The sequence below is a fragment of the Dysidea avara genome, chromosome 3 (genome assembly GCF_963678975.1).
Source record: "Dysidea avara chromosome 3, odDysAvar1.4, whole genome shotgun sequence".
NCBI lineage: Eukaryota > Metazoa > Porifera > Demospongiae > Dictyoceratida > Dysideidae > Dysidea > Dysidea avara.
In genome coordinates this window covers 17514374-17529222 of record NC_089274.1, presented here as the reverse complement: position 1 = coordinate 17529222, position 14849 = coordinate 17514374, and the positions used below count along the sequence as shown (strand labels likewise).

General features: G+C 38.1%; 1 protein-coding gene across 1 annotated transcript in view; it reads left to right on the top strand.

Annotated features, from left to right (window-relative positions):
- Nucleotides 1–14849, top strand: part of LOC136249834 (phospholipid-transporting ATPase ABCA3-like) — a 46102-nt gene that overhangs the window by 1462 nt on the left and 29791 nt on the right. The window contains exons 3-16 of the mRNA XM_066041960.1: nucleotides 4904–4938; nucleotides 5196–5267; nucleotides 5518–5691; nucleotides 7770–7917; nucleotides 8075–8198; nucleotides 8250–8360; nucleotides 8419–8562; nucleotides 8617–8708; nucleotides 8766–8873; nucleotides 8932–9132; nucleotides 9183–9303; nucleotides 9355–9456; nucleotides 14324–14605; nucleotides 14662–14780. Of these exons, the coding sequence (XP_065898032.1) occupies nucleotides 4904–4938; nucleotides 5196–5267; nucleotides 5518–5691; nucleotides 7770–7917; nucleotides 8075–8198; nucleotides 8250–8360; nucleotides 8419–8562; nucleotides 8617–8708; nucleotides 8766–8873; nucleotides 8932–9132; nucleotides 9183–9303; nucleotides 9355–9456; nucleotides 14324–14605; nucleotides 14662–14780 (1833 nt within the window). The remainder of the gene's footprint in view (nucleotides 1–4903; nucleotides 4939–5195; nucleotides 5268–5517; nucleotides 5692–7769; nucleotides 7918–8074; nucleotides 8199–8249; nucleotides 8361–8418; nucleotides 8563–8616; nucleotides 8709–8765; nucleotides 8874–8931; nucleotides 9133–9182; nucleotides 9304–9354; nucleotides 9457–14323; nucleotides 14606–14661; nucleotides 14781–14849) is intronic.

The window sequence follows — 14849 nt, the reverse complement described above, 5'->3', positions numbered from 1 at the left end:
TAGTTTGGTCCCACTGATCAGTTTAAATTTTGTTGAACAGCCATTGTTTCTTGCCCAATAGAAAATACGTGTATTTGCGTAATATACAAATAAGGTAAAAGTGCACTCGTTAGAATCTATAATTTGTCCAACAAACCATACATAAAAACGAAGCCCTTGAAGTTCTCTATACAATGCCATCCAAACATTTGTTGTAACACTTTCATAGTGGCAGTTGTTAACAGTTGACTCCACCACAATGCGTGCTCCATACAATTTTCTATAGGAGAAATTCGTTACCTCAGTACGCAAACCTCAAAAGTACAGTGGGTTGCCCTTACCCAAATTCGCTACTAAACTTGGTCTCATTTGATGAGTTGAATCGTACAGATTAAGAATCCACCTGAATAAATGGCTGAACTGGCCATTCTACAAAGATACATCACAAAATATGTGAAAAAACAAGCTAGGTTTTTTTCACAGTATAATTTCGTACCTGGGTGCACAAATTCGCCGTACAAGGCTCTCTCCTCTCTTTTCCATTGGTCGCTATACAAAATCTTGCATATCACTCATTGCATAATTTATCAATGATTCTGATAAATGCAAGCCCATCTGTATGTGGAAGTTATGATGCGTTGTTTGAAAGACAGCATTATTTTCTGTAATTTTTAATTCGTAAAAATTTAATGTACAGTAAATGTGTCAAGGTTTTTGATATGTCAGGGCTCAAATCTGGCTGAAATGAAAGTAAATGAACAGTACTAGTCTTCATCCAACACCACGGAGTTGTACAGCAACACACAGCCATCTCTTTGTTGGCCAGAGCTCCATTAAGGCCCAAGACCGCTTGTACAGCTCGCCACTGGGCTTGGAAAAAGCAGCCAGCAGAAGTAGACCAGTTAACCCAGGCTGGTTGTGACAGTGAAATCTGATAATGTGTTCATGTAGTTTTGTCTTTGTGATGCCTGCTGTTGTGGGCGATATGACCAGTTTTGCCAGACTAAGTCACAAATTAGAAAACTTAAGGGATCAAAGAATTTAAAAGTAGCAAAATCACCAATTATCGGCAGGTACCAATTATTGGCACCTGTAAAGTGTACAGACTAGTATAAGCTACCCAGTAACATTGTGGGCTGTTATACCCTCTCAAACATTTCTTACAAATCACTTTCATTTAGTAATTATTGTTCTGTCCATGAAATTGCAAATCAGTATACTTTTGCATCCAAATTGAAACGGCTGGCCTCATCTTCTGTGAAATGGAGTTACCCAAAGACTCGAAATTTCACAAAGAGCTAACAAGGTGCGCCAGAGAGTTACTCACGAATTCGCACATTCTACCGATAATTGGTCAATCACGGAGGTACCTCATGCTGATAATTGGCACATGCCAAGCTTTACGATTTCACTTGTAACACGATGCTCACTTATGGGAAATAATTAAATTTGGTGTGCTAAGGGACTAAGAACTGCTCAATTGAATAGTTCAAACCGGAAGTTCATACGTCATTGCAGTGAGGAATTGCTTGACAAAATGATGCTGATAATTGGTGACTTACGCTAGTGAAACAAGGGAATAGCTGAGTAGTCGGACAAGGGAGGTTGCCTATACCTGCAGGTATACTAATGGACATTTAATCCCTATACTTCAGTCTATAAACCATGACTGATTAAAATATTCATTAGTATATTTCACCACTTTTTGCTATTCCCTTGTGTCACTACAGTTCTTTTTTATTCTTCTACTTGCCTTTTTATAACATAGTTATGACTAATAAACTTGTGCATACCAAACGAATGGCACCAAGCATGTGATAAAGTTAATTTAGCATCAGAACGTGTACCCCAACAATCAAGTGTAGTGGCCACTGATAACGCTTCCTATGTTCTGCTTGTTACACAGCGATACAAATGAAAAACAGTATGAGAAATGCCTAAAAAATATGCGCAATAAGCATAATAGCTACCACAGCCAGGGAAGCTGCATCGTACTACCACACATCAATACCTTGCATTGTCAACAAAAAGAACTGGGACGCAATGAAGGACAAAGATAAGTCCATGATGCATGTACTGTGGTTGGCAAAAAGGCATGTCTCAGTACAAAGCAAAATCAAACAGTGAAAAAATCAAGCCCGTAGCCTTATGCATTGTCAAGTTATGCTTGGCTAAAATTCATTATATTCCATAGAAACTTGGGGTCGCCTGAAGGCATTTTTGGCCTTTTTAGTTCATCTTGTGATGTCATCATGTCAACTACAATACAATCACTACCACACTTAATCATCTACCCACACTAAACATACCACATTTTTACAATTGTGTGCAACATGTATTGAATATCTTTAATGTGTGAACATTGAGTAGGTTTAATGATCTGTTATGTGTGAATAACAAGGTAGTAGATAGAAAGAATAACAGCCTAATATTTTATTAACTGTTTTATTTATAGTTTTTGGGTATGAGTGCAGATGGTCTTTAAGTATGTTGCATCCTTTTAATCTCAAAAAAATCATTCTTGCACATGTTGCTATAGTTAGCAATTTTACAATTTTCATTCATAAAACTAATGCTTGTTTACTGTGTAACCTCCATAGTCACTTTTCAAACTGCCAAAGAGAACTGTATTTAATCCTCTCAATATACTGCTTATAAACTGCTATAGCTTATAAACTGTAAAATTAAATATATCAAATTACTCGCTATGGAACAGGAATTTGATTTTGATGTTTACACAATGGTAACCACAAATCTTTAAAGTACAAAATAATATCTCTCTAGGTGAAATACCTCACAAATAAATAGTGTAGTACTGTTTTATAATAACACAACAGGGGCGGATCCAGGAGCTGGCTAGGGGAGGGGCACAAACAGGGTAAGTTGTAGGTGGTTGCATGCATGGGGAGAACCATATTCTCTATAGTTCAGTGCTGCTTTTTTAAGGCAGCAAATAATCACCTCTTAGTGGTGTCTCACTGTTGATATTTGCCATTTTGGCCTTTTCAGATGGTTGTGAAGCCTTAAAAGGCTCTGAATGTCTTAAATAACAGCAACACGATAAATATTTTTAGAGGCGCTTAGTACGCACGAAGGTGCTGGGTGACTATTTTACAGTTAGTTTGACTTCAGTTCGCTTTGGTCTCAGGTGAATTTGTAATAAATGCTAGTAAAATGTGCATATTTTCATAAGTTTTAAACTGATCTCGGTTGGCCTGACATAAAATTTACTAGCTGTTTATGGCTGGCTCCTCCACAAGGTGGAGAGGGGGGGGATTTGCCCCAAATGCCCCATCCTGGATCCGCCATTGCACAATAAACGTCACTAACCTGTTGACAGTTGAAGTGATTACTATATCTCTAAGTCTGGTGTTCAGACATTTAAACAACTTCAGCTTAAAATACCTATGACTGAATTAGGAATTAAATATCCACTAGTATGTCTTCAGGTATAAGCGACCTTCCTGTTTCACTACTTTTATCTCTATTTGAACTTGTACTTGTTCGTTTACTTTATTATGACTGGTAAACCTGGGCATACTCATTAGAAGAAAGAATGGCACCAGGCTTTATGTTTTTGTTTGAACGCGTGTCTCAACTATCAATTACTGAAACAGCAAAGTGGCCATTGTACTGTATACCCGTTACAAACTACAAGTAGGACCTCTGCAACCAATCCATTCACAATGGAAAGCTACCGTTGCAAACATAGGGAAGTCATCATGCGACTACCACGAATCGACACCATTTATGTCACAGGTAAGCTCATGAAGCATGCATTGTACATACTGTGGTATGCTAAGGGCACCTGTCGGGCTGAAATGAGGAATAATCTAGTCCATAGCCTTAGCATTATTGAGTTACACTTGTCTGAAGGCATCATAGTTAGGCATTCGGTAGGTTCGAGGCTGCCCAGGTCCAGTCATGGATTTTTTCTCCTTTCTCAACCTTTTCAAAATGTCCATTTGGTTACACATGGGGTACTTTGAGATAATAAATTACTCTCTAGAGTTCCTATGGATACATATACATGAAATTGACAAGGAGAAAACATGCATCCTGACCACCTGGCAGACTCCTGTAAGCATTCAAGCATTAATCGGGTGGCTACAGGTTCAAGGCTACCCAGGTCCAGTCATGGATTTTTTCTCCTTTCTTCACCTTTTCAAATATACTTTATGTAACAACTTTAAACAGGCTGTAGGACCAGGTGTCCTACAGACCTTCAGCACTTGTGCTGTAAAGCCTTAATAAATTAATTACTTAATTAATTAAAAAAAAAAACAGGCCCAGAGCTATGCACCCAATTCTTTCATAAAGAATCATCGAGAAGTGCCTTTTGGCATTCTGAAGGGGGGATACTGCATACAGTATGGTGCTACCATCATATCTTGTTAACATATGATAGAGTACAGTAGCACTGTATATTTGGGTCCATGGAGGCTTGCACTTTCTCACAAAAAAACTATTGACCAGAAATCAGCCTCATGGCACCTTGGCAGTATTGGTTAGGCATATTAACCAAGCCCAAAAGTGCCTTTAGTATGACCTGAAATGCTTCCAATAAGTTGCTATATACAAAATTTAAAAAAAAAGTTAGTTGACTTAGTTTATCCTATAGCGCTGTCTGAATACAACAGTGTCAGTCAGTCAGTCAGTCAGTCAGTCAGTCAGTCAGTCAGTCAGTCAGTCAGTCAGTCAGTCAGTCAGAAAAATCAACAATTTTGCTGATTTTTAAAATTCTATAGCAACTCACTGGGATTGTTTTGGCCATTTAGTGGGTTTATATAGACTGATTTTAGTGAGGCAATGCATTCATATCATGTTTAGTTTTTGATGGTTGGTTTTCACAAACCATTGCTGTCCCTACTATGCAGTACTACTATACCATGTGATATGTTTATGTGTAATAATACTTCTATAGACATTTAGTCTTTGATATTGAAGACAAGTGCTTTGGTAAGTAACTTAATCTCACCATCATGCCACATAAACTAAATTATTACTTTCTTATCCTGAAATAGTAGTAAATTAGCTAGCTAAAATGTAGTTTTCTTATACTGCTCTAGCTAGTTATCAACTTTTAAAGGTGCTGAATGGTTACACTTAGCTACCGGTGGTACAAAAATCCTTGAGGATGAGAAGTTAATAATAAAGTTTATGTGGCCTTACCTATATATAAACATTAAATTTTGCAATGTTTGTATGCTATTTAGTGACCTTTGAACCGGATCCCATCACATTACCTCATGTTTCAACACTTCTCTTCTATGCTCCCAATGGCACTGGTATGTGTGTGTGTGTGTGTGTGTGTGTGTGTGTGTGTGTGTGTGTGTGTGTGTGTGTGTGTGTGTGTGTGTGTACACTAAGCCATGTATAATTACAAACGTGTCATGTGTGACTGTAATTACTAAATACCTAATGCATTTTGTTCAAGCTGCAGTGTTTAACCAGTAAATACATGATATATCATGTATACATTGCACAGGGATATATTACAAGTAATTGTATGTATTACAATACTGCACATTGTTACAGAGGAAAATGAAGTGATGGCAGGAGTGCAGAGACGGTTTCCACAAGTTGAGCTAATGCCTGCAGCTACTGAGAGTGAAATGATCAGATTACTACGGGAATGGCGACAAGAGATCCGAGATTCATTTGGAATCTCCCTCAACACTATCAGAATTGACTCCTGTATTAATGGCTATGGTACGTATGGCAAGTCGTTTGTTGTACGTGTTGTGTGCACGCATGCATGCGTGTGTGCGTATGTGTGCGTGTGTGTGTCCTTGCCTTTGCCATTTATCTCCAGTCTTCTTGGGTGCTATTTTCTTTATACTGTGAAGCCATACTGAGCATAGATCCCTACTTCATTTTAAAATTATTTATAATACTAGTTATGATAGGGTTTTGCTGAGACTTGCCCCAAATCATTTCAATGTAGGCTAACACAGCTATATAGCGCCATTCATTGTCTCTCTTGTTTCACTACATTTTATTGCTTGGATCCCTAAATTAATAGTCTTAATTACATTGTAAAATCAAAGGTGGTAACTAAGCAACAACACGAATTCCCCTTTATATGCTTTTTGTCTACACCACCAAATTTTGCCAAAGGGTGTTTTATAGTGATTTATGTAAAGTATTTAAAAAGAAGGAAAATCTTAAACGCCCTAAGAAGAAAAGTTCAAAATCTTTGGCTGCCCATATTTTGGGAATGGCTGGAGCAAACTTGGTGTGTAGACTGCCCTATGCTATAAAGCAAAAATGATGTGCTTTCAAGAAGATTATATATACATGTGCAAAAACTGCATTTCCTTACTTCTTGTATACCCCTGATGTGGTGTGGTGGTTTTCTTGGCCACATAACACATTACCGTGTGTCTTAATAAATTCAAACACAGTTAAAAAAGACGGATAAAAAATAGCACAAATTTTTGACTATGGCCAGCTTTGGAGCTTGCAATTCTACAGTGAACAGATATGATACCATAACTACCAAGCTGTTAAATGGTGCAATCATTAAAAAGTGATGAAAGAGTAAAACTTTGCTTAAAGACTACCTCTGTACTGCAATTAGGTCCCAAAGATAGCTAAGGCATATACAAGCATACTTATAATGACCTCATTAATAAATAAGACCACTTTATTTTAGGAGCCACCTTTTACGACATTATTGTAATAACAGCTATGTACTTCATGAATTAAGTGACCTATGTATGTAGGTTGGCTCAAAAAAGCTAGTCATCTCCTTACAAGCTGCTTTTTTTCTTTAATATTTCTCTGAAGCCTACATGTTTGACATGGTCACTATAATTAGGGGTGATCTTGTTAGTAAGATCATGAATTAGACACGTATGAGACCTGGCCACTATAATGGGTTAGCCTTATTAATGAGGTCATGAAGTATGTGTCTAGGACCTTACTTGATGGTATCATTACATATGGTCTTTGTACTTTGTACAGATGCAGTTTTGTAATGTAAGAGGTGGCCACTAAGCAAGGTTTTACTCTAGCATACATGTTTATGAAGATTTGACCATTTCTATTGTCTGTTTTTAAACCAGGTGCATGTCCACAGCTGGCAAAGTCTGGCTGTGGGTGCACACCTGGTTTACTGAAATTGTTTTTGTAAAGTATGTGGATACCTATTTACCTATGTCCGCACAGGTAAACTTTGCTTTGAGGTGGTTTCTTTTTTGGTGGTCTGTAATACAAGTGTGGTGACTTTCCTCCTCAGACTTCGTGAATTACCTTCCTTCGCGTTTAACAACTGAAAAACAATGGTGCAGGCCTCATAGACTACCAGGAATAGCCTATCCCTTTGAGTTGGAAAGGGAGTGTATTCCTTATGTACGCGAAAAGCAGCTTTGAGGCTTTTTAGACAGACTTTTCAGGGAAAAAAAAAAACATGATAGTCAAACTATAAAAGATACTTCTGTGTGTAATATGTTGTTAAAAGTGGTTTGTCTAACAAGCGCTTCCTTAGCAGTGCATAGTAACGTAATTGAAGAATCACAAAAATTTCATGAATTACAAAATCCAAGATTACAAATTATGTATTATTGCAAAACCAAAAACCTATTGGCTAAAATAATAAAATAGTAATACATAGTTGGTTAATTCCAGATGAGTTAGCTAGCTGCATGGCGCCTGCATGGTTTTTAGAAGTAGTATGGCATCAACTTGTTTCATTTCCAGTTTCTAATTGCCCGTTACTTGTAATTACTGTAATAATATGCAAATCATTGTCTATGATCCATCATGTTCTACATGTACACACATAGGTATTGTGTTTGACAATCTTGATGGTATGAACTTGCAATACACCATCAGACCAGCACATGAAGTAGATGGAGAAGATGACTTAAACACTTGGAATACACGTGATACACAGCCACAATTTCAAGTTCCTGGACCCAGAGTTACTCCAAAGTAAACCATTTGACTAATCAGTGAATGCAAAAATACAATCATTGAAATTTTACTGTATTTAGACTATATTTAGACTAATGACTATAGGCTGTTAATGTATAATTAATTGTATATATTTAACACATGCACGCAATGTATTGTTATTTTTTATCTCTAGCCTATATCTGAGTGAAGGATTTCTACATATTCAGAATATTGTAGGAATGTCTATTATTGAACGACAGGTGATCAAAAATAGGACAAACAATTATACTTTTGAAGAAATTCCTGTTAACACAAAGGTAAATTGCATTTGGTTTGCTTAAAGATAATGTGTGTGATCTTGTACATAGCAATTTCCTTATCCCCCATACGAAGAGAACACTTTTCTACTGTCAATTAATGCAATAATGCCATTGTTGATTGTACTCAGCTTCATCTACTCTGCTGGAATTTTAGTAAATGTAAGCTAACTTTTAAGAAGTGAAATGTATATAGTATGACTCCCACTAATTTACGTAGGAACTGGTATCTGAGAAGGAGACAAGGATGCGTGAATCGATGAAAATGATGGGATTAACTAACTGGATTTTGTGGGTCACTTGGTATCTCAAACAATTCTTGTTTCTCTTGATCACTGTTATCCTCATGGCTATACTGATCAAGGTATAATGTAGAATGTGTATGTTTAGTTGGATGCTATCATTAAACAACACACAGGTCCAGGTATTTGAACATAGTGACTACTTTTTGATATTGATATTTCTCATACTTTTCATCAACTGTCTTGTAGCTTGGGGCTTCTTGATCAGGTACTGCACATAGGAATAATTTCATTTACTACACATCTCTTTTTGCAATCATTTTAGTGTATTCTTCTCCAAAGCTGTCATTGGCATGCTTGTTGGATTCCTTGCTTGGTTTCTTAACTTCTTCCCATATCTATTCATTGCTGGCCGATATGAGGAAATGAACACGTATGTTAAAAATGCCATACAGTAATGCCTAAATTTATTTATTTTTATATATTCTTAGTGGAGAAAAGGTTCTTGCTTGCTTCCTATCCAATACTTGTATGGGACTAGGAGTCAATGTACTATCTACTCTGGAGATCAGAGAAGAAGGAGTGACATGGGCTAATGCTGGAGAATCTGTTTCTCCTGATGATGACTTCAACTTGGGAATAGTGTTTGCCATGTTAATATTTGATTCCATCATCTACATGGCCATTGCATGGTCAGTGAAGTGGTGTTGTTAAACTGATTGTGTTAAACTTAACGTATTAGGTACATTGATGCAGTGTTTCCAGGAGAGTATGGTATTCCCAAACCATTTTATTTCTTTGTCCTACCATCCTATTGGTTGGGTAAAACAAGCAAGAAAGTTGACTCTAGCAATGAAGTAGAAGTATATTATTAAATATCTAGTGATTTGACTTGCAATTGCATGCACTTGTAGATGGGAGATATGAATCCTAACTCTGATAAAAATGCTCATGAACAAGAACCATCAGATTTAGAATGTGGCATCAGTATAAGAGGACTCAGAAAAGTGTTCAAGGTATAGAGTTGTATGCAGTTATTTTGTACTTTGTGTGGGAGGATCAAAGCGATGCCATGCACCGAATTGTCCATACAGTACTAATTAGTATCATAACTGTACTATATGAGTCATACAGAACAATTATGCAGTTAATTGGGCAAACACAGTACAGTTATGCGGAGAATTTATTTAAGGAATGTTACGAAAACAACACTTTAAATTGCTAAAACCAGCCAAAGTAATCCTACCAGTTCGTTCTACGGCTAGAAATAGATTGTATAAACACTTACTGATCGTCTGATCACAAAGCTATTTAAACATGACTCCACTAAGACAGCACGACTGATCACGTGCGTAACATTGTAAATCGCTAAAACTAGCCAAAACTAATCCTATTAGTTCGTTCTGCAGCTATAGAAATAGATTATATAAACACTTACTGATATCCTCATCACCGAAAATCGCAGGGGTTTGAGTATTAGAGAAAATCACTCGAGCCAGATGACCAGGAAGTACAATACAACACTTAAAGCACTGCCTATGCTTGTGTGTACGATAAATGCAGCACTCGGGGAGTTTCTCGAGTAAAATACAGCACTCAACTTTGCCTCGTGCTGTATTAGCCTCTCGACATGCCCCCTCGTGCTGTATTTTCCGTACACATGTGCAGCGGTGCTTTAACTTTGAATTAGAATAATGTTGCACTAATGTACATACAAACCAGCTGCAGCCAAATTCCATATGACTAACGGTCACTTTCATGGACTGTGAAAACTCAGTCCAAGTAATTGTTGAGTAAAATATGTATCACAATGACAAAAAGTGTTTCATATGTAGTGTGTTTGATAATGAATGACACCAAGAAATGTAATGTTTATCTGTGAATTAAGATTAATTGATCAGGAGGATGCACAGCTGTACCAGTCTGTGAACAAGTAACTGGTCTGCAGCAAGTTTCCATTTAATTCAGTTGGAGGCTGGGATGACATTTTGCAAATTCAGCTGAATTCTCAGGAATGGTTCTTTCTCAGCTGGCCTCCTGAGGAAGTTTTGACAACATATGACCTTAGTGTGTCTACAGCATGTAATACTCTCACCAGAGTCAGAACTCCTTTACACTTGCTGGTCTTCTGGCAATGTAGGTAGTTCTCTCACCCTGTGGCATTTGTCATATTGTGTTTCTCATCCAAAGTTCTAAAGTTCTTGATGTACAACCACTGAGGTATAAAACTGGTGATCACCTGTGGAACATCTGTCTTGACACTTCTCCCTATCGGTAGTTCTGCTGGACTTAATCCACACCAGGGCATTAGGGTAGCACAGAAACTCATGTTTTTTTTTCTGTTCTCTCCACCAGACCATTGGCTTGTGGGTAGTGAGGACTTGTTTTGGTGTGCTGAAATCCATAAAAGTTGCAGAATACTGTCATTTCACTAGAGTCAACCTGAGGGTTTGCCTGCACAATTTCAGCTGGAATGCCAAACCTGAAACATGAATTTCATGTGTGTATGTAAATTACACTCAGTGATGTGGTAGTGTTTAACTTCTGCACTCACATGAATCATGAATAGTGAAATACCACCGAAATTTTCAACTCAAATAAGTCTGCTGCAGCACGTTCCCAAGGATAACTGGGTGTACTGAGCAGTGGCACTCGATTAGGTGGGATGGTCTTGATTGACGAAGTTCTCTATCTCTTTTGAAAATCCTGGTCATCACACTAAGGAAGAAACACACAATCTGCGTCTTTCAATGCCTTGGTAGTCATGGTTGATCTTTTCCAGGGTCATTTGCTGCATGCTTGCAAGGATGACTATTCTAAATTGGTATATATATAGAGTGTAAGCTCACCATGAAACCTCCAGAAATCCTAGGTAGTTTGTTTCTTGCAGGCCATCCAGAGGTGTAATACTCAATAAGATTTGAGCAGATAGCTTGGGTCTTGCGGTAGGAATCCAAACAATCCTGGCTTGTAGCTTTAATAGCTTGTACAAAGCATTCTAAGATGAACTAACACTGCGATCTAGCTTCTCTTTGAGAAGAGTCCTTGATAACGTGTCAACAGTGTAAAGGGTTCTTTACAGGGACATGTCAGATGGTATATCGGAACCTCATTATGTGGAATCTGAATCGAAGTATTCATGGAGGCAGTAAGTCCGAAGTATTATTACCCAGCAGTGATACCAGGGGCTTGTGATCTGTTTCCAACATAATGCACTTGCCAAGAACATAATCAGCAAACTATTCCAATCCCGCCAACGCCTCTTTTTTTCTATTTGAGCATAGTGGGTTTCTTTGTCACTAAGTGCACATGAGGAAAATGCTGACTTTGGTAGTTACTTCTATATTATATAATGCCAAGACTGGGAGGAGCATACGTATTTCTTCTTTTAACTTACAGAAATTCTCCCAAGTGTTGCCAGAACGTCAAAGCCTCTTAGGAAATTACTGAGCGCCATGACAGGATGGATATAGACGGCCATGCACAGTGATGCATTTACACATTTGGTTCACCATACTGAGGGATTGGGTCATCTCTTGAATTGCAGCAATCTTTCTTGAGTCAGGTAAAACTTATTTTTGTCAATTACATGACCTACACATGGCTGGTAAAACTGACATTTACCTTAATTCCAACCAATTGAATTCTCTTCTGTACAGACTACAGTCTTGATTCATGTTTGGCAGGATCTCTTCCATACACTAAATTGCCACCAACATGGCAGAGTACTCCTCGAGATCTTCCTTCATTTGCCTTTGGAAAACCTCTGTGCATTAGATATGCTGATTGGTAGCTTGCTGAAACCGAATCTTCCAAAGGGAGTCATAAAAGTTGTTAACAGCTTTGATTTGTCAGATAAAGGGATCTGCTAAAATCTACTAATCTTATCCAGATTGCTGAAAAGTTTGGCCTCTGATAACTGGGCTAGAGTAGTGCCTAACTTAGGCATGGGATGAACTGCACATAGGACACTTTTGTTCAGTGGTTTAAGGTCAGCACAAATCCTTACAACTCCTGAGTCTTTAGAATTACAACCATAGCCACACACCAAGGTTAGTGGACTCTTGTACTGGTGATATTACCCCAGGTTTTGCATGTTCTGTAGCTCAGCTTGCACTTTAGATCTTAATGGAAGTGGAGTATATATCAGATGGAGAGCTAAGAGCAAATGGTTGACTATCGAGATTTATACTCTTGAGAGAATGTCCCTTGTCCCATGAACAAAGTGAAATGATACTTGTCTCAGTTGAGCGTTGTGTAACATCATTTCTGGTTTCTTGATGAAGGAGAATGTTCTTCAAATCTTTAGCAACGTAGATGTTCTGGTTAAACGATCTCCCTTGAAGCAAGGTTGAGAGACTTTTGTGCTAGGACATTCAGTTGTCTCTGATTAGGACCAAAGAATTCTGCTCTCTCCAGGTTTGCAGGAGAATTCCATATTGTGTCTGATAGTGCCGTGATCTCTGCTCCAGTATCTACCTTGACTGAAACTGGGTGGCCATCCACGTCAGCAGTTCCTGGTAGGCCTGCGTCAAATATGCCAGCATCATAAAAAGCATAATAAGCTGGAGTGCTATGCCAGCAAAACGCTAACATATTAGGTGGATATTTCAAACTGTGGAGCTTAGTTCTTAATTCCATGAAAATAGATCGATACTGACTAATAGTGTAGTCTGTGGAAATGGCAAACTACAATAGATCATTGTACATAACTCCTTGCATCAAATAGAATAGTCACTTTGTAGTGAAATACTCCAATAAAGCATTCACTGATTGAAATGTTCTGAGATAATTGTAAGAAATGCTGTTAATTTAGGAGCATAATGCAAGCATAATGGAAACACTAAAGAGCATAATAGGTGAAAATTTTAGCATATTTGACTCGGGCCTCTCAACCTAGGCAGTCTTGTTCTTCATGAGGAGTGTCATGTTTCCACTGCAACAGAGAAGGCCACTATAGTAGTGCTGAACTCAAACAGAATCTAAGTAAGCTGACAACATGTCCTGATGATGATCCAGGAATATCTGACAGGTACCTTGACACCATTGACAGTGCCAGGAACTACCCTTTTCCACATCTCCAACAGGTTTGACTAGTAACTTGTCTCACTGTGCTGATAGTTTACAGTGGGGTTTTCAGTGTTGCCTGCTGCTTTTAATGGCTTTACATTGTCAGATAAAGTTGTCTAGCATGAGTTCTGCCTTTATCTGCAAATTCTCAGATAAGCTCTCATCACATATTCCAACTACAAGCCTATCATAAATAAGTTTGTCACCGAATTCACAATTTTCAGCCATCCTATGTATTGCAGTGATGAACTGTTTGCCTATTTTGTTGGGCAATTGGGTCCTCTTGTCTAAACAGGCAAGTATTTTTCCACACCTTGAAATAATTATCGAAGGCTTCGACTGCTTTGTAATATTTCTTTCTGTCTCCAGGGATGATTATTGTGGTATCTAAAACATCTTCTGCTCCTCTCCCAGGCAATATAGGTGGGTGCTCACTTGCTGTTCTTTGTCTCTGCCTGCCAACCTGGACACCACACGGTATTGTTCAAATCAGTCATTCCAGATCTGACACCATGTGCAATAAAGGCATGTGTACAACATCAAGTATAGTATACCATACATATTGGTACAGGAAAGTAATGTAAGTCAGTTTGGCACAATGATCATGTTACAACAGCTTTAGCTAATTAAAAGTTTGGTCAGGGTTTTAAAAAGATCTCAATTTCTAGCACACCTATTGTAGTACTTGTAAAATAATGTGCGTGCATGTATGTGTGAGGTATGTCTAATACCTTTCATTTGATTTTTGATTGGTCCAGATAACTGGTATGTAAGTTTGTTGTTATTCCTTGTTGCTCTGAATTGTGCTCACAGGTTCAACAAGGTGTGAAGGTAGCTGTTGACAACCTGTACCTGAACATGTACCAAGATCAGATCACTGTATTATTGGGTCATAATGGAGCTGGAAAGACCACAACAATGTCCATGCTAACAGGACTGTACCCTCCCACCAGTGGTGATGCCATCATCAATGGATATAGTATTGTCACTGACATGGATGGTGTCAGACAAAGTCTTGGACTGTGTCCACAACACAATGTACTCTATGATAGACTAACAGTGAGGGAACATCTCAACTTCTTTGCTAGACTGAAGGTAGGCAGTAAATCAATGTCACTATGATGTTATGAGTGAAGTATTCATCTATATAGGGTATGACTGGTCCAGGAGTGAAACCAGAAGTAGATTCCATGATTGAGGATCTCCAGTTAGTAGATAAAGCCAAGCAGAAATCATCTGCACTTTCAGGAGGGCAGAAGAGAAAGCTAAGGTGTGTTTCAGAGACAGGATTTTACATTTACATTAAGTATGCATGTTATACTTATATGCATACCTGTAG